This window comes from Dendrobates tinctorius, unplaced genomic scaffold (assembly GCF_039654945.1).
Source record: "Dendrobates tinctorius isolate UK_male_01 unplaced genomic scaffold, ASM3965494v1 ptg000086l, whole genome shotgun sequence".
Classification (NCBI taxonomy): Eukaryota; Metazoa; Chordata; class Amphibia; order Anura; family Dendrobatidae; genus Dendrobates; species Dendrobates tinctorius.
The window spans coordinates 30,411,431-30,430,932 of NW_027361754.1; the positions used below are offsets into that span (position 1 = coordinate 30,411,431).

The window sequence follows — 19,502 nt, forward strand, 5'->3', positions numbered from 1 at the left end:
ATAATCCTTCAGGCAATTTTAATTCAATCTCCACCTACCTACCCTGATTGACAGCTCCTCAGTGTCTCTCCTCACTGCTGCTGGTGAATCTTGATTCACCTATCCAGACAGTTCGTCTTTGTCTTTCCTATCTGCTGATGAACCTTTGTCCACCTAGCCTTACAGGTTCTCAATGTCCCTCCTCATTGCTGTTGCTGAAACGTCCCACCAAGCCAGACAGCTCCTTAGTGTCCCTCTTCGCTGTTGAATCTCTGCCCACCAAGTCTGACATCTGTGTCCCTTCTCCCTGTTGCTGAATGTCCACCCACCAAGAGTGTCCCTCGCCCTGTTGCTGAATGTCCACCCACCAAGCCTGACTGCTCCTCAGTCTCCCTCATTGCTGCTGCTGAATCTGTGCCCACCAAGCCTGACATCTTCTCAGTGTCCTCCCAGTTGAATTTCTGCCCACCAAGCCTGATAGCTCCTCAGTGTCCTTCCTCCCTGCTGCTGAATCTTCGGCCACCAATCCTGATAGCTTCTCAGTGTACCTCCTCCCCTGTTGCTGATTCTCCATCCGCCAAACCGGACCGCATCAATTTGTTCCTTCTGCCTGAGATCTTACTTATTACTACAAGCTGCAGCTGTCAGTTAGAATGGGTGAGTGGAGACTGAATACATTTTTACGCAAGAGCTCTCATTTTAGAGGTAATTTTAATGCAAGGATTATATTGCCATTCTGGCTTGAAATTTCAAAGTAAGTTCACCTAACACTGTTATTTTTGTTGATACTCTTATTTTTATTTTATTTTCAGGTAGTCCAGTTACACATGAAATTGTGACTGTTGGAGATCCCGTCCTCTCCTCTGGGCTTCGTAGCATAGGTTCTCGCAGGCATAGTGCCTCTTCCATATCTCCGAAGCCTCCAAAGCCACGTGTGATATCTCCTTCCCATAACGAGACCAAAAGACTTGCTGCATCGTCACCTGACAAAACAGCAGCCCTGGCAGAACACAAGTCTGCCAGTGCAGAGTTGGGTGGCATCCCTTCCAGTTTACTAAATCCAAGTAGCTGCGTGCCCAGCAACGGGCACAGAAATCCAGGGACTAAAGTAGACAAGCCAATAGAAACCAGGAGAGCAGGCTCGCTGGAAATGGTATCAAAAATTCTGAAAACTGATAAAATGAGGTCTAATGAGTTCCCTACTAATCAAGGCAGCACTAACTTATCTACTCAGCCACAGGGCAGCACTAAGGTATCTACTCAGCAACAGGGCATCCCCACCGCAGATTCTGGCACAAGCAGAGCTGGCTCTGTGAAAGATGGTTCTGCAGCCCATGCCTCCAAATCTATCACTTCTCATCAACACCAAAGGGTAATAAAGAAAGAAAATGAATCAAGTGCGGATCCCTTTCTGGCTGAGAGAACCACATCCTCTGAGGAGGTCCAGGAGACTCCCTTACCTTTGGGAAATCACAGTGTTACAGTGACCAAAGAAAGACGGCCAAAATGTAAGAATCAGTTACTGGAGGGCTCAAAGGAAAAACATTCCCGTAAATCCACGACGGACAGTGAACATGTATCAGAGTGCCAGAGTCAAGTAGAAACCAATGGGAATCCTTTAGTTTCAGATACTGGGGGTGTTAAAACACATGCACATAGCAAAAATGCAGAAAAGTCTGCAATCGGCGCCGAAAGCCCGCTAACAGAAACATCTACAATGGCAAGCCCTGGGAAAGCAATAATGCGAAAGGTGGCAACAGACAATAAAAGTGATAGGAAGCCTGAGCAACAAGCAATGTCACCTCGTCAACTGACAGATATAACAAAATCTCAAGACAGTCCCGAAGATACGGACGATAGTGCTGCCAACCACAGAAGCCCAAACACAGACTCTGAGCCACAAGCCGGCATCGCATATCCTCCTCAGGACTCTAATGTAATTCTCCAGGATGGTAGCAAAACTCAGGAAGGTAGCTCATACAAAAGGCGTTATCCAAGGAGAAGCGCTAGAGCACGCTCTAATATGTTCTTTGGCTTGACCCCCCTATATGGTGTACGCTCCTATGGAGAAGAGGACCTTCCTTTTTGCAGCAGCACTCCAGGAAAGAAACGAGGGAAAAGATCTGCCGAAGGTCAAGTAGATGGTGCGGATGACCTAAGTTCTTCGGAAGAAGATGATGTGTATTATTACAACTTTTCCAGAACTGTAGTATCTGCGGCCGACGACAGACTGGGTGTACGCAACCTGTTCAAAGACGATGAGCGAAATTTGCACAGAATCCCCCAACTGGATGGGGTAGATGATGGCACAGAAAGTGATGCTGGCATCACCACCATCACCGGGAAATCTGGACACGCGGGAAAGAGGAACGGAAAACAGAACGGAGCAGAAAAGTTGGTTGAATCGGACGAACAGTTGGAAAAATCTCACACGGGTAAAGGCAGCAAGGGATCAGATACCAAAATGGAAAGCTGTCATCCTGTAAAGCAAGACTCGCTAGACACGCAACTCAGCTTAGACACTCCACGACGAAGCCACGGTGGAGCCGATAAAGCTTTGCTAGATACATTTAACACCGAGCTACTAAAGTCCGACTCTGACAATAACAACAGTGATGATTGCGGGAACATCCTTCCAATTGACATCATGGACTTTGTCTTGAAAAATACACCGGCCATGCAAGCACTAGGAGAAAGCCCTGACTCTTCGTCGTCTGAGCTGCTCACTTTGGGGGATGGTTTGGGGCTGGAAGCTAACCGGAAAGATATAGTATTGTTTGAAGTTTTCTCGCAGCAGCTTCCATCATCAGAACCGGTGGACGGTACCGTTCCTTCCGCTATGTCTGCAGACGAGCAGTTTGAACTGCCCCTTGAGTTACCTTCTGATCTTTCAGTTTTGACCACTCGCAGCCCGTCTCTTCCTAGTCAGAATCACGGCAGACTTGGCGTAATACCAGATTCCCAAATGTCCACAACTAGTGATCGTACCCTTTTGTCGTTACCGACTCCAGACACAAGTGAAAAAGTCACCGTTACAGAAAAGCCAGTGCCGTCCGGTGAGGGAGACTCAGACCTCATGTCTCAAAGTGTGGATAGAACGCCAGAAAGACACATGACGCCGGATAGCTTCATAGCAGGGCACATGGACTCTGAGCACATTTCTAGCCCTTCCTGTGGACAGGTGGATCATGTGGCGAGTCAAGAACTGACACGAAATAGTAGTACACCAAATTTGCAAGTTCCAGTGTCGCCCACTGTGCCAATTCAGAACCAAAAATATATATCAAGGACCTCAGAAAGTCCCGGTCCCTCGCAATTGCAGACAACTGCCATACAAAGCACACCGCCTCACCTCAAATCTACAACCGAAAAGGTCGTTGTTGTCAATCAAAACATGCAACCTCTTTACGTTCTGCAAACATTGCCTAATGGCGTAACACAAAAAATACAGCTGATGCCATCCGTACCTCCTGGATCAAGCCGTATGGATGGAGATGTGCCAGTGCATAGTTCAATGGGGGCAGGTCTAACTTTAGCCACCACGCTTAATCCTGCTTTAGCTTCACCATTTCAACCCACTAGCAAGAGGCTTCTGTCAATGCCCCACCACTCACACCTTCAACCTTTTTCAACAACCCCACAGGCAACTTTCTTGCCTGGTCTTGGTAACCAGCCTTCTGGTCTACTCATTGGGGTGCAGCCAACAGCTGAATCACAACGTCTAGTCTCAGAATCGGGGCAACGATCAGATTTGAGCAGCACATCCAATCCTCAAACTTCTAGTATGGGTAAGAAAAGGCAGATTGCTCGCCTACACTCAAAGAAGAACAAAAAGCTGGCACCCTCTGTGGCACCTGCTTTACGACATCCTCCCGAAGTTGTATCAAATATGACACTAATTAACTTCCAGGCCCCCCAGATTACTGGCAGTTTACCAAATCACCCAAGCCTAATTGATTTGGGCAGCACCCACCGCACTATTCCCAATATTATTAAGCGTTCCAAGTCTGGCGTCATGTACTTTGACCAGACTCCCTTGCTGCCGCAGAATTTGGGAGCATCCAGCTCTGTAGGGACGGCCACCAGTGTCATTGGCTTGGATCATGGACATCTTACTAGTCAAGTGCCAGCCATTGCGGCTGGTTCTTCCGTCCTAAATGTGGTGTCCATGCAGACAACCGCTACACCTCCTCCTGTAAGTGGTCATGTAACTCTGACCAGTCCTGGTATTTTAGGTCCTTCAGAACTTGGCTCCATTGGCAACTTTCTAATAAAAACTAGCCCACAGGGATTGGGAATTCAAGATAATCACGTGGCTCTCCCTTCTGGCCCCGGGATTTTTCCTACAACAGCTACTTTGGCAACCACTTCCAGCATATGTGTCGTGCCCTCTTCTCCGTCTGTGGGTATGACTCTTGCCCAGACGGTTAATGAACAGGACTGTCCGTTCCCAATTCCTCATCACATGAATAGACTGATCAGCAGCCGGCCTCCGCTCTTACCAGACTCTGACCACAGATCGTCAACTCGCCAGCTGCCGTCTGACTCTGAGGGCAAGATCATAAACTCAGCAACTTCATCGTCCGCTTTTGGTCTACAGAGAGTAAGTTCCACTACAGCCCAAAAAACGAAAAGCAAAGGGAAGCGACAGACGAGCTTTGCCGACAAGAGCAGCAGGAAAAAACACAAGTCCTTACATGCCGGTCAAGGGCCGATGGTTGTACGAGAGCAAGAAAAGGAAGAGGAGGCACCCGGAACCATTCTAGTGTATGTCACATGCATCTTGCTTGTTTTTTTGCCTTTTCTTACAATCAATTTTTTTTTGGGTCACTTGAAACATTACATTTTGATTTTACCTCAATAATTCAATCTACCCTTGAACACGAACATTCATGGCCTATGTAAAGGATTGGTCAACAGTGTCCTACAGATGTGTGTCTTCCTACCGGTAATGGTTGGACATTACAAGGGAGACGAGTGACGGGTCCTGAATTTAGGACCCCCATGTATTGGTCATTTGATACCCTGGGTCAGACAAGCACACCCTGTAAAAATCAGAGAAAAAAATGGTTTGCTTACCGCTATAGTATTTCCACCACTGCATATAGGTAGAGAGATCCAAACATCCCATCTGCTAGGGTAGACACATATGGAGTCCAATATAAAAAAAAAAGTTGGCGTCTCAAGTAAAATAATTTCTTTATTGCTTCATTGGGGGACGCAGGTAACCGTGGGTGTATGCTGCTGTCGCTAGGAGGCTGACACTAGGCAAAAAAGGAAAATAGCTCCTCCTCAGCAGTATAAACCTACCGACTGGCACAAAGTCCTTCAGTTTAAGCTTAGTGTCTGAAGGAGGCGGACCTGGATCTGCTAACAGATCCACATTTTCCCTTTCAGGTTCCTTGTTTGTGTTTATTAACTTTTTTCTTTTGTGTTTCGGGGTCATCTTAGGGTAATGGGGTGTAATTTCTCTCTCTTCTCCCGTACTAATGCGACTGAGACAGCAGTGTGGTGTCACGCACATCGCCCACTCTCAGGCCCGGAGACAGGACCTAATCCTCTGTCACCTTTACGGGTGTTTCATGGTGTTTCCCGGTGGCCGGTCCTTTGCCTTTTCCCTACCCCACCCCTCTCCTTGGAGCGGGATGGGAAGAAGAATGTGATCACCAGCGGTGGCCTCCCCCATTGTTGTAAGGGGTTGATGCCGTCTTCTACACCGTCTGGAGACTGTGCAGGAAGGACGATCCCGGATTCCAGTGACCCTCCCACCCGAGGTCTCCTGATGTGATCCTCATCGGTGCAGAGGGTCCGGGACTCTCCGAAGGTATGTCCCCTTTCTCTCCCTCTGCAGTGGCAGGTGTCATCCCGCGGTACACTGTGCCTTCATCGTAAGGGAACAGGGCGGCGATAGTAGTAGGGATCCCCCAGCAGCCACGGCCATTTTTCCCTTGGGCTCAGCGCTTGTAGTCACTCCCCCTTTCCTTTCTTCAGCCAGTCACCGTTGTGTGTTTAAATCGCGCTCCTTTTGTCCAGTAGGAGGCGTCTTCCTCTTCTCTTGAGTCTGGCCACGCCCCCCCCCAGCATGTGTTTTTTCGGCACACTTTCTCCTCTCCTATCACGGAGCTTCTCCTTCATGGCTGTTCACTCCCCGGCATGTCAGCCAATAGGACGCTTGCTTTCTTTTTTGCCAGCTGGCAGTTTGCAGTGCAGTGGGACAAGCCGAGGAGACTCGGCTGCGCGCTCTGCAGACCTGCTGGCGCTCTGCCGCTCTGCACACGAGAGGACGCTCTGCAAGGGGGGGGGACACAGCTTCCACATTTCTTTCTACTGGTCATCACTGGCTTCGGGTAGGCTGTGTTTCTTTTTGTCTGGCTCCACAGCAGTATACCCAAGGCTCGACTTATGCCCAACTCTAGAGAGGCTTCTTCTTGCCCCTCTAAGCCCACTGATTCACTACGCCTGTGCCCTTTGCAAAAAAAAAGTGGTCTTCAGGCCAGTCCTCCCCTTTCCTCCTGTCCTGCAGTCCCTCCACCATGTCTGCGCCAAAGGAGCCCTCTATCGCCTGGGATGAGAGCACTCCCCTCCGGAGCGGGCTGTTGCCATGTCACAGTTGGTCTCCAACCTGACAAAAGTTTCACAGTCTCTGGTCCAGATCCTGGAACGACTCCCACATTTCTCCAATGTCGCCTGTGTTCCGAACGTCTCTCACGGTGATTCGCATGCTCCTGACTGCGACCTTCAAAGGGACAAATCGGGCACAAGGCAAAGGAAGTGGACTCTTTACATTTCTTCCTACAGTTCTTTGGGTCTCTGCATCCTCCTGGATGCATTCCTCCCCCCATGCCCCCACCTCGGAGGTGGTTTTTGGGTCGGATGTGGATTCCCAGTCTGAGTCTAATACAGCCCAGACCTCACAGATGCAGGGTATGGTCAATAGCCTTATCCTGGAAATCACCCAAACTCTGAACTTAAAGGAGGATGAGTCGCCTGCTCAGGAGCAATCCGCCTCCTTCAAACGGGTAAAACACCCCTCTTGGAATTTCCCTATTCACAGGGAATTTGAAGAGATTGTGTCCAAACACTGGAAACACCCTGATAAGCACTTCCCTGGAAGGAAGCAGCTTGATATTCTCTATCCCTTTAGCCCAGACCTCGTTGGTAGATGGGCAGAATCACCTAATGTGGATCCCTGGTTTCTCGTCTGTCTTCTAAGACAGCCCTGTCTCTACCGGATGGTACATCCCTTAAAGATTCTACGGATAGACAGAATCCTTGGCTAAGCCAGATTTTGAAGCGGCTGGCACCTCCCTCTGTCCCATTTTTTCTCCCACCTGAGTGGCAAAGTCCATGTCTACCTGGGCAAGAATGCTTCACCAGGGTATCCTAGTGGCAGCTCCTCCGTATGAGCCCGGAAAACCTTTTGGCCGCTTTCTTGGATGCGGCCGGTTGTTTTGCGAGGGCTACCAGCAATATTGTTGCTGTTCGCCGCATTTTCTGGTTGAACGCGTGGAATGCAGATCCACCGTCAAAGTCCCTTACTGGCCTTGCCTTCCGAGGCTCTAGAATTTTTGAGTCCAAACTGGATCAAATAATTTCCAACGCTACCGGCTGAAAAAGCACCTGACTTCCCTAGTCCAAGCCTAAACGTCTTTTTAATAAGAAGAGGTCACTTCAATTTCGTTTCTTTCGGCCCTTTTCTGCTTCAGGAGCTTACGCCCCGCAGGACCCCTCTTCCGAACAAGGGGAAAGGAAAAAGCCGTCTTTCAAATCTGCCCCTCGCCGGCATCCAAAGGGTCACTCTTCCAGGCCTTCAGGGTCCCGCGCCAACAGATTTTCCTTGGCGTGACGGGTCACCCCCACCCTGGAATTTCTCCAGGGTGGCAGGCCGACTTCTTTTCCAGGACGCCTGGTTGTCGGTGGTTGGCGATGCCTGGGTCAGAGAGATTGTCACATCTGGTTGCAAAATCGACTTTTCTTCCTTCGCAGGAAGACATTTCTTTCGGTCTTGTCCGCCAAGACATCCGTCTCAGGCTCCAGGGGTTCTTCATGCCATCTCTTCCCTACTCTACACACAGGAGTAATCGTACCCTTTCCCTGGAAAGAACGGTTTTCAGGGTTCTCCTCCAATCTTTTTGTAGTCCCGAAAGAGGACGGATCGCTCCGTCCAATTTTGGACCTCAAGCGATTGAACCGTCACGTTCGGATCCGTCATTTCAGGAAGGAGTCCTTGCGTTCTGTAATCGCCTCAATAGAACCAGGGGAATTTCTTTGTTCTGTAGGCATTCAGGCTTTTTATCTTCACATTCCTGTTTGTGTTCAGCATCAGAGATTCCTACGGTTTGTGATCCACGAGGACCTTAACTTTGACCTGGCCTCCGCCCCCCCCAGAGTGTTACCGAAAGTCATGGCAGCGGTCATGGCCATCCTTCACTCCAAAGGGATTCTCATAATCCTTTACTTGGGCGATCTGATTAAGGGACTGTCCCGTCGAGATTGCGAACAGAGTCTCCAGATGACTCTGGAGACTGGTCTGTCTCGGCTGGATAGTCAACAATTAAAATTCCTCCCTGACCCAAGCACAGCATCTGATATTCCTGGGCATGAGGTTCGATGCAGCTCAAGCCCGTGTCTTCCTTCCAAAGGAGAAGTTTTTCTCCCTGTACCAGGGGGTCCGCACTCTAAAGCGACCATCTCTTCTCCCCCTACGGTCCTGCATGAGAGTTCTGGGAAAGATGATTGCCGCCATGGAAGCCGTGCCTTTTGCCCAGTTCCATACCCGTCCTCTTCAGCTGGCCCTCTTGTAGGCTTAGGACAAGAGGACCGTCTCCCTGGACCAACCCGTGCTTCTGCCTCTCAAGGTGAGGCAGTCCCTGACCTGGTGGACGTTATCAGCATCAGTCCTACGAGGGAAGTCCTTCCTTCTTTGGTGGCAGGTCATCACCACCGACGCCATTCTCCTCGGTTGGGGAGCGGTGTTTCTACATCACACAGTGCAGGTTCGCTGGAACGCCCAAGATGCCACTCTCCCCATCAATCCCCTGGAGATCAGGGCAATTTTCCTTGACCTTCGCCGCTGGCAGCTCCTTCTCGCTGGCCAGCCAGTCCGCATACAGTCGGACAACGTCTCTGCCGTGGCCTACATAAACAAACCATCAAGGCGGGATGCGCAGCAAACAGATGATGGCAGAGGTAACAAGCATTCTGCGATGGGCGTAGCGTCTCGTTCCCGCCATATCAGCCGTGCACATTCCGGGGATGGAAAATTGGGTAGACGATTTTCTGAGCCGTCAGGCTCTTGCATCAGGAGAGTGGTCTCTCGGCCCCGCCATTTCAACCAGATATGCCAGAGATGGGGCACACCAGACGTTGACCTGATGGCGTCTCGGATGAACCACAAGGTTCCTCAGTACATAGCCAGATCCCGGGATGTGCTAGCCATCGTTTGCGATGCCTTAGTAATCCGGTGGTCCCAATTCCACCTGCCTTATCTTTTTCCGCCTCTCCCCTTGATTCAGAGAGTCATAAAAAAGATAAAGGCAGAAGGGATTCCCATATTCCTGATTGCTCCAGATTGGCCAAGACGGGCCTGGGGCGCGGAGCTGGTGAACATGCTCATGGACACTCCCTGGAGGTTTCCAGACCGTCCGGATCTTTTTTTGCAAGGCCCCCTCTTCCACCACAGTTCACAGTCTGTAAGTTTATCGGCATGGCTGTTGAGGCTGCAGTTCTGAGGGAGGCCAGTTTTTCCCATCGGGTCATTCAGACCATGATTGGGGCGAGAAAACCAGCATCCTCTCGTATCTACCACAGATACTCGAAGGCCTTCTGATGGTGTGAGGACAACAATTTAGTTCCTATGTCATTTTCCCTTCCTTCCATCCTTGGGTTTTCTTCAAGCGGGTCTTGACTTGGGTCTATCATTCAGTACTCTGAAGGGGCAAGTTTCCGCTCTGTCAATTCATTTCCAACGAAATCTGGCGTCTCATGCCCAAGTAAAGACTTTTCTTCGAGGAGACGCCCACTAGGCTCCTCCTTAGCGTCCCCCTATAGATCCATGGGATCTTAATCTTGTCCTTGGCATACTCCAGCTTGCTCCTTTTGAGCCCATTCAAGACATTCCGTTTTCTCTCTGTCTTGGAAAGTTGCCTTCTTAGTTGCCATTACGTCCATCGGGAGAGTCTCTGAGATAGTGGCATTATCCTGCCGTTCTCTGTTCCTGAATATACAACAGGACAAGGTGGTTCTCAGACCTGTTCCTTCCTTCCTACCTAAGGTGGTCTACTGTTCATTTCACATTAATGAAGACATTGTCCTTCCTTCTTTATGCCCCTGTCCATTCCCTGGAGAAGTTCCTCCACAAGTTGGATCTAGTAAGAACTATCCAAGTCTATCTGTCAAGGACTGTTTCCTTTCGCCACTCTGATGCCTTGTTTGTCATCCCTGAGGGTCCTCGTAAGGGGCTCCCAGCTTCTAAGTATACTATTGCCTGTTGGATTTGTTCGGCAATATTGGAGGTATACCGCGTTCAGGACAAACAACCTCAGGGAGTGAAGGCTCACTCCACTCAGGCGGTGGGGGCTTCCTGGGCAGTTCGTCACCAGGCCTGGGCTTTGCAGATTTGTAAGGCCGCTACATGGTCATGTCTGCACACCTTTGCAAGATTTTACAAGGTTCATACCCATGCCTCGTCTGATGCAGGCCTAAGGCCGGTTTCACATTAGCGCTTTTTCAGCGCGCGCACGGCCGGGGTAGCTCCGCCCCCGAGCCGGCTCTCTGCCCGGCGTGCCCGCCCCTTGCTTGTAGCGCCGCCTACTAGCGGACAGCGGCGCCTGCGATCGGCGCACCCTATCTTTAGCATAGGGTGCGCAGATCGTGCGCAGGCCGTGCGCTAGTTGCGCTTTGACCTGTGCTGCGCACTTTTGACGGTGCGCCGTGCGCGCCAAAATCAAACTTTTCGGATTTTGGCGCGCACGGCGCACCGTCAAAAGTGCGCAGCACAGGTCAAAGCGCAACTAGCGCACGGCCTACGCACGATCTGCGCACCCTATGCTAAAGATAGGGTGCGCCGATCGCAGGCGCCGCTGTCCGCTAGTAGGCGGCGCTACAAGCAAGGGGCGGGCACGCCGGGCAGAGAGCCGGCTCGGGGGCGGAGCTACCCCCGGCTGTGCGCGCGCTGAAAAAGCGCTAATGTGAAACCGGCCTAAGAAGGAAGGTTCTGCAGACGGCAGTTTCGCATCGGACGACCCAAGTCTGTTTTTTCTTTGCATTCTCTCTGATACTACCCTTGGGACTGCTTTGGGATGTCCCATGGTTACTTGTGTCCCCCAGTGAAGCAATAAAGAAAGAGGGATTTTTTGTACTCACCGTAAAATCTTTTTTTGGAGCCTTCATTGAAGGACACAGCACCCTCCCTGTTTGTACCTTTATTGGGCTTACGTGCCTTTGTTGTTGGGTTGGTACATATGTTGAGTTTTGGTTGCTTCTCCTAGTGCTTTAACACTAACTGAAGGGCTTTCTGCCTGTTTGTGGGTGTATTCTGCTGAGAGGAGCTTTCTTCCTTTTTTGCCTAGTGTTAGCCTCCTAGCGATAGCAGGATACACCCATGGTTAGCTGTGTCCCCCAATGAAGGCTCCAAGAAAGAGATTTTACGGTGAGTAAATCCCTCTGTTTCACTTTATTAAACTTCCGTAAAAAAGATAATCATGACCGGATAAAATTTGAACATGCTCCTGGTTTAGTATCTTAACATTTATTATTAACACTAGAAACTTCATCATGATGACAACATGCTATTAATTAATTATATGCAACATATGTGTAACGGATCATGGAAGTTGGAACATAAGGCATAAACAACGTATACAATATTAATTGGCTTTTAACATTGATATCGAGTCAGTAAATGTACATAAGATCATTGTGAAAATATAACCCTAACAGTGACCTGATGTTTACCGTATATATTCGCGAATAAGCCGAGATTTTCAGCCCATTTTTTGGGGCTGAAAGTCCCCCTCTCGGCTTATACGCGAGTCATATAGCCAGGGGCTAGGTGGGGGAGAGGGAGCGGGGGTGTCAGATCATACTGACCCCCCCGGCGCATTTCTGCAGCCCCCTTGCTTGTCCCACAGTCTCCTTTCCTTCCTTCAGCTGTCACATGGTACCGCTCATTAAAGTAATGAATATGCACATGTTTATGACTTTAATGAGCGGTACCATGTGACCGCTAAAGGAAGGGAGACCGTGGGAGAACGGGGCTGCAGAGACCGCGCCAGGAGGGGGTAAGTATATGCTATATTCACTTGTCCCGGTTCCAACGCTGCTCGCTGCTGTCTGCCCGCCGGGTCCCTCTGTCAGTGACGTTCAGGCATCAGAGGGCGCAATGACGTAGTCAGTGCGTTCTGCGCCCTCTGCTGCCTGACGTCACTGACAGGACCGATGGAACCGGGACAGGTGAATATCTCAGGTGCCGGGTCCTGAGTCAGCGGCGACACCTGTCCCCCATAGCGCGCCGGTGTCGCCTCCTGCTCTGCACACCGGCACCTGGCCCCCAGGGACAAGAGGTGAGTATGTCTTTTTTTTTTTTTTTAATACCTGCAGTAGCGGCAACAGCAATATATGGGGGCATAATCTATGGGGCATTTTATGGGGGCAGCATATGGGGGCATATTCAGTGGAGCATCATATGGGGGCATATTCAATGGAGCATCTTATGGGGGCATATTCAATGGAGCATCTTTTGGGGGCAGCGTATGGGGGCATATTCAATGGAGCATCTTCTGGGGGCAGCATATGGGGAGATATTCTATGGAGCATCTTATGGGGGCAGCATATGGGCATATTCAGGGCAGCATATGGGCGGATATTCTCTGGAGCATCTTATGGGGCATCATATGGGGCATATTCTATTGAGCATCTTATGGGGCCTATTTTTGGAGCATCTTATGGGGGCAGCATATGGGGGATATTCTATGGAGCATCTTATGGGGCAGCACATGGGGCATAATCTATGGAACATCTTATGGGGCCATAACCTTTATGGAGCAGCATATGGGGCATGTTATACTATGGAGCATCTTATGGGGCCATTATTATCCTTTGTGCAGCATTATATGTGGCGTATTTTGTATGGAACATCTTATGGGGCCTTCATGAACTGTATGGAGCATTATATGGGGTTCCTGATTCAATATGGCTATTCAAAAACATTTAACCTACTGATGTCTCAATTAATTTTATTTTTATTTGTATCTGTTTATATTTTTGAAATTTACAAGTAGCTGCTGCATTTTCCACCCTAGGCTTATACGCGAGTCAATAAGTTTTCCCAGTTTTTTGTGGCAAAATTAAGGGGGTCGGCTTATACTCAAGTATATATGGTAGTTTAATCATCCACAGTGCCTCATTTTTTAATAATTTTCTCCTATCACCTCCTCGTTTAGGTCTATTAATCCAAATGCAAATAATTTAAATATTTCTAAACTGCCTTCATGCTCAGTGTGCTCTGTGATTCTGATTTTCAATTAAATTCTGGCACGGTCGCTCCATCTGCAGACCATACTATACGAATGTTGTCGATGTAGCGACCGTACCAGAGCAGGCAGTCCATAAATGGGTTACTGTGAGAAAAAAAAAAAACTCCTCCCCCATGCAAAGTAAAGAATGCCAATGAATTTTATATACGTTGTTGATGCATTCTCATGTTCAACTTCCTTGATACTTCACAGATATGTGGCACATAATTGTATGATGTCATCATGAAGGAGTGTATAGTGTTTTTTATACATGGTAAGATACTGTACCAGGAGCATGTTATGATTAATACTGTAGACGTCGTAACGCGTCAACATCTGAAATTTCAGCCTGTTATGATTATTTTTGTTATGGTTGTGTAATTAAGTGAAAAATTATTTTACCGGAAGTGCCAACTTCTTTTTTTATTTTGGACTTCGTACCCCCTGTAAAAAGTTGTGCAATATAACGATATTGATATCCTACCTTAAGGATTAGTGAGGCTATAGTACCCCCACTGATCAGTTGTCACCAGGTACCCCAGCATCCCCAATGTACCCAGTGTACAGAGCCAGCATAGCACTGTACACTTGGTAGTGGCTGTTCTCAAGTACTGCAGCTCAGCTCCTGTTCACATCAATAGGAGTTGATTTGCCCTTTCCTCCTATAGGTCATCAATATCATAGTCCTGGGCATTCCCTTTTTGACTTCAACCTTTTTTTGTAAATGTAGTCAGTAAGGAAAAAGTTACGGCTCCTTCAGGAGCTACTTTCTTATTGCCTTTGGTTCAGAAATGCAGCTTCACAATGGCTCAATCTGTATTGGCCTAAAACTTGTTAAAATGTTTGCCTACCTTTTGTCCTTTATTTACTTTGCTGTGGCCAAACAGACTGTAACTTTATCAGAGCTCCCATAATGCACTGCTCTCTAAACTCCGAATTTCCCTTGTCTTGTTCTGAAGATTGATGTCGGATCACCCCTCTATCATTTATGAGTTATACTCTGGTTACAGAAGAATTTAACAATTTATTGCTGTTATTTTTAGGAGCATCAAGCCCAAAATTGATTGTTACGATATAAAGACACCAACAATGCCTAATGTCATCGAGCTGGAAAAGACTGTGGCGTAAGTAATGTGACGTGAGAACACCAATGTATATCTGGATTGCAAAATTAAAGGGGCACTTCGTGGGAAGGGATCCATGGTCTGCGGCAATAGGGGACTGTATTAAAGGATGGTAATACTGTTTTTAATGTCAAAATGTCCCATATTAAGTGTAAAACCTAAGCTCCATTTATACATGAACACATTGTAGCCTCCATATTACATTTGCAAGTCCCCGTCTGACCATGGACTTAAGGTACCCACCTGACCATGGGCTTTAGGTCCCCGCCTGGCTACATGCTTTGGGTTCCCGCCCGTCCATGTTTCTGATGTACCGACCCGGCCAAAGGCTTTGGGTCCCCTCCCGGCCAAGGGCTTCAGGTCCCTTCCTGGCCAAGGGCTTCAGGTCCCTTCCTGGCCAAGGGCTTCAGGTCCCTGCCCTGTCAAGGGCTTCAGGTCCCCGCCCGGCCAAGGGGTTTGAGGTCCCCACACGGCTATGGGCTTTAGGTCCTTGCCTGACCATGGGTTTGATGTCCTTCCTCAGGTTCCCACCCGGCCATTGGTTGTAGGTCCCAGCCCATTCACAGGTTTTAGGTCCCTTCAGGCCAGGGATTTTAGTTTAGCTCCCCACCCAGCCATGGTTAAATTTCCCAGCTGACCATGGGTTTTAGGTCCCTGCCTGGCGATAGGCTTTAGGTCCCCACCCAGCCACAGGTTTTAAGTTTCGCCCGGCAACAGGCTTTAGGCTCCCACCCGACCATGGGCTTCATAGGCTTTAGGTCCTCTCCTGACCATGGGTTTTATGATATGAGCTGTCTCCACCATTGAGATGTGTGATGCTGTTAATTTGGGTAGACTGGCAATCAGGCCGTGACTTGTAGCTGTAATATGACATTACAGTCTGAATGAGGTATAAATCATTACCTCACAAAATGTGACTGTGGTTTTGCTTTATGTTTACAGGCAATCTCCGACCATTGTAGATCCGGACCCAGTAATGAGGGAACTAAGTAGACCAGAGATAAAACGGGATGGTATGTTCTTCTAGTGGGAACCAACACACTTCTGATCATGTATGGACCAGAATGAAACACGTCAGTGGGGTTGTTCACTTTCAGGAAATTTTCTGCTATAAACTATGACAGTGCTAAAAAGAAAAATAGTAAACTGAGTATTACCCTGGGTCGCGCATTCTCTTCTCCGCCATTCTGGTCTCAGTTGTTTGTCTGCAGTGGTGAGCACATCTGCCTGTGTAGACGAAGCTGATTATCTGCAGCACTGTCAACATGATTTGTGTATATGTATATACTTTTTTCTTTATCGCTTCATTGGGGGACACAGGTTACCATGGGTGTATGCTGCTGCTGCTGCTAGGAGGCTGACACTATGCAAAATAGGAAAAATAGCTTCTCCCCCAGCAGTATACACCCACCGACAGGCACCAAGTACCTCAGTTTGTGCTTAGTGTCTGTAGGAGGCGGACCTGGATCTTCCCAGATCCGCAGATAACACTTTTTTCTTTCAGGTTTTGTTGTGCTTTATTAAACTTTTTCCATTTATCTTTCAGATACAGCTTCGTGGAAACTGTGTAATTTCTCACCCTGCCTTCCCATATTATGCGGCTGAGCTAGCAGTGTGGTGTCGCCCACATCGCATCCCTCAGGCCGCAGGCAGGACTCTATCCCCTATCACCCTCACCAGTGCTCCTGGGCGATGACCGGTGGCTAGTCCTTGCCGATTCCCCTCCTTACCCCTCTCTCTGGAGAGGGCTGAGAGGAAGACGGTGGTCACCGGCGGTGACCTCCCCCCTTCGTTGAAGGGGTTGATGCTGTTTTCTGCACTGTAGGGACAGTGCGGGAAGGAGGATCTTGTCCCCCAGCAACCCTCTCAACCCGTGGGCCCCTGCGGTATGCCTACTCATCGTATACTTAAGCCGGAAAGAAGACGGACGCTCCACATAGAAGTCTACGGTATCAGCGCAGCTGTATTAGCGAGCGCCCCCCCCTTTTTTTTGGCTGCGCTAATTTAAAAAAAAAATTCCCACCCTTAGCTAATAGCAGCCGCATAGCTCACCCAGCTCCCGACCAGTGTCCGTGCCGCATATATCGCCCGCCGGGCATCGGCAACACCATTGCAGCATCGCGACCACACAGGCGCGCTAGCCTCAGTACAATGCGCCACAGGGGCTTCCTTTAACCACGCCCCCTGTTCTGCACGCGTTCCTTTGGCACCTATTCTCATACTCGAAGCAAGATGGCAGCATAGTGCACACCCCCTTCCAGCTCAGAATGTCTCGAGGACGCCTTCCTTACTGAGTCACCGCCCCTACAGCCAACAGCCTATCACGCAGCTCGGCTGCTAAATCACCCCCACCACAAAGGTCCTTTCCCTTCTACAACTTGGCTCTGCATCCCATGCGCTGTTCTTGCAGCCCACAGCTTGAGGGACACAACCTGGTCTGCTGCAGATCACTAGTACCGGGTAGGCTCTGAAATTTTCCCTGCGTTAATAAACCACGCTCCTCTGCAATACTTTTACCTCAACACGTCCTGCTACTGTATAACGCAGCACAATAACTCATAACGCAGCACAATAACTCACTACGCCTGGGCACGCTGTAACAGAAAGTGGACCCCCAGTCATTCATCTTCTTTCTGCCCATCCTGCAGTAATTCCCACCCTACTATGTCGGCCCCACAGGAGCACACCGACTCCAGGGATGAGAGCACTCCTCCCTCCCCCAGAGTGGGCTGTTAAAAGGTCTCAGTCAGTCGCTGCAATGTCTCAGTCGGTCGCAGACCTGACTAAGGTATCACAGTCCCTGGTCCAGGTCCTTGAATGTCTTCCAGCTATCTACAGCCACCAGTGCTCCGACCGCCTCTCACGGCGAGTCGCCAGCACCTGACCGCGTCCTCCAAAGGGACAGACCTGGTAGGAGTCGAAGGAAGAGGGCTCTGTCTGGCTCTTCTTCCAGCTCACCAGGACCCTCTGCAGCATACAGGCTGCTCTCTTCATCCCAAATCCCCTCTCTGAGGAGGACCTTGGGTCAGATATAGATTTACGGTCCAGGTATGACTCTTCCACAGCTATCTACAGCCACCAGTCCCTGGTCCAGGTCCTTGAATGTCTTCCAGGTATCTACAGCCACCAGTGCTCCGACCGCCTCTCATGGCGATTTGCCAGCACCTGACCGCGTCCTCCAAAGGGACAGACCTGGTAGGAGTTGAAGGAACAGGGCTCTGTCTGTCTCTTCTTTCAGCTCACCAGGACCCTCCGCAGCATCCAGGCTGCTCTCTTCATCCCAAATCCCCTCTCTGAGGAGGACCTTGGGTCAGATATAGATTCACGGTCCGGGTTTGACTCAGATACAGTCCTCACGTACGTTGTAGATAGCCTTATATCGGCTATTACCCAAACACTCAAGCTAAAGGAGGATGAGATTCTTCCTCCCTCCTGAACCTTTCTAAATCAATAAGAGTTCGAGGCTAACTTGAGCAAACACTCGAAACATCCAGAAAAGCATTTTTCAGGATGAACTCATTTAGGCGTGCTCCTCACAAAGTGGGCTGAGTCCCCTAAGGTGGTTCCGCCGGTTTCTTGCCTGTCTTCCAAGACAGTTCTATCGCTACCGGACGGTGCGTCACTGAAGGATTCGACAGACAGACAAATCGAATCGCTGCCCAAATTTATTTCTCCTACGCCTCATTGGGGGACACAGACAGTGGGTGTTTTGCTGCTTGCCACTAGGAGGACACTAAGTAAACCAGAAAAAAAGTTAACTACTCCCCTGCAGTATACACCCTCTCGCTGGATGAGATTTCCCCAGTTCTTGCTTAGTGTCTGCAGGAGGCACTTGGGTCTTTTTTCAGACCCCACCGTTTTTATTTTATTTTTGAATTTTCTATAAATTTTGATTTTTTAATTAACGGAGTGAAGAGGGCGACGGTTCCTTTCTACGGCCCGCTCTCCCCCGAACCAACAACAGGCAAACACGCGGAGTATACCTCCCCGTACACTTTACTGCGACGAACGGGGCTGATTCCTCTGACGATTCCTAACTGTGGACGGATGTGAGGGCAAGCGCAGCATGGAATGCATGGAGGCCGGCGGAGGACCTTACCTACAGTGCTCCCGAATGCCCTGAATCAACCCCATAGCTCTCCATCCCCCTACCTATATGGTGGATCGATTGAGCTTACCCCTTTTTAGAACTCCTCCAGCTCTGCTACATCAGCCCAGGTGGTTGAGAAGACCTGCATGGATGGCCAGGAAAGCGACGGCAGGCCTGAACACTGGAGTAGAGGTATGGGGTTGGGTCCTGGTCCCCGGGAGAGGAGCTGACTTTGCCCCATCTCGGCCCCGCCCCCGCTCTCGGTGTTTTCCGTGGGTAGACCAAAAATTTAGTCCTACTAGGCCACAATTTGAATAGCGCCGTCGCCCCCCTCCTTGGCGCCTCTCCTCTCATACGAGAGGCGTAATCCTAGTCTCGGGGGCCATGAAATTTACCTCAGCCTGCTCTGGAAATAGGCTGTGTGGTGCGCACTCTGCCGAATACCGGGTGACACCACAGGGCCACGGCTATTCCTCCCGGGGACACAGCACAGAACGGGGTAAGCTGCATCTGCCCTCAGAACAAAGCTTAACCCCTTCCCGGCACATTCCCTGCAGCTGCAGACCAGAGTCTGCCTTTAACCCTTTCAGGAGCGCTATGTCTCAATCTAAGGAGGCTAAACGGGCTGCTAAGAAGCACACTGTGTTTTTTACCGTGTGTACCACTTGCAAGACTGCCTTGCCCAGTGCACAGACTAATCCGTTATGCAAGGACTGCGCCCCGGCCTGCGCACCAGTGCCCCTTGCCGCCGCTGCTGTGGGGCTTCCTGCGTTTAGTCCCCGAGTGGGCTGCGTC

General features: G+C 49.7%; 1 protein-coding gene across 2 annotated transcripts in view; it reads left to right on the forward strand.

Annotated features, from left to right (window-relative positions):
* KMT2A (lysine methyltransferase 2A) overlaps positions 1 to 19,502 on the forward strand; it is a 165,863-nt gene that overhangs the window by 83,303 nt on the left and 63,058 nt on the right. For both annotated transcript variants that reach the window (XM_073585273.1, XM_073585272.1), the window contains exons 27-29: positions 792 to 4,746; positions 14,537 to 14,617; positions 15,560 to 15,630. In XM_073585273.1, coding sequence (XP_073441374.1) covers positions 792 to 4,746; positions 14,537 to 14,617; positions 15,560 to 15,630 — 4,107 coding nt within the window. The remainder of the gene's footprint in view (positions 1 to 791; positions 4,747 to 14,536; positions 14,618 to 15,559; positions 15,631 to 19,502) is intronic.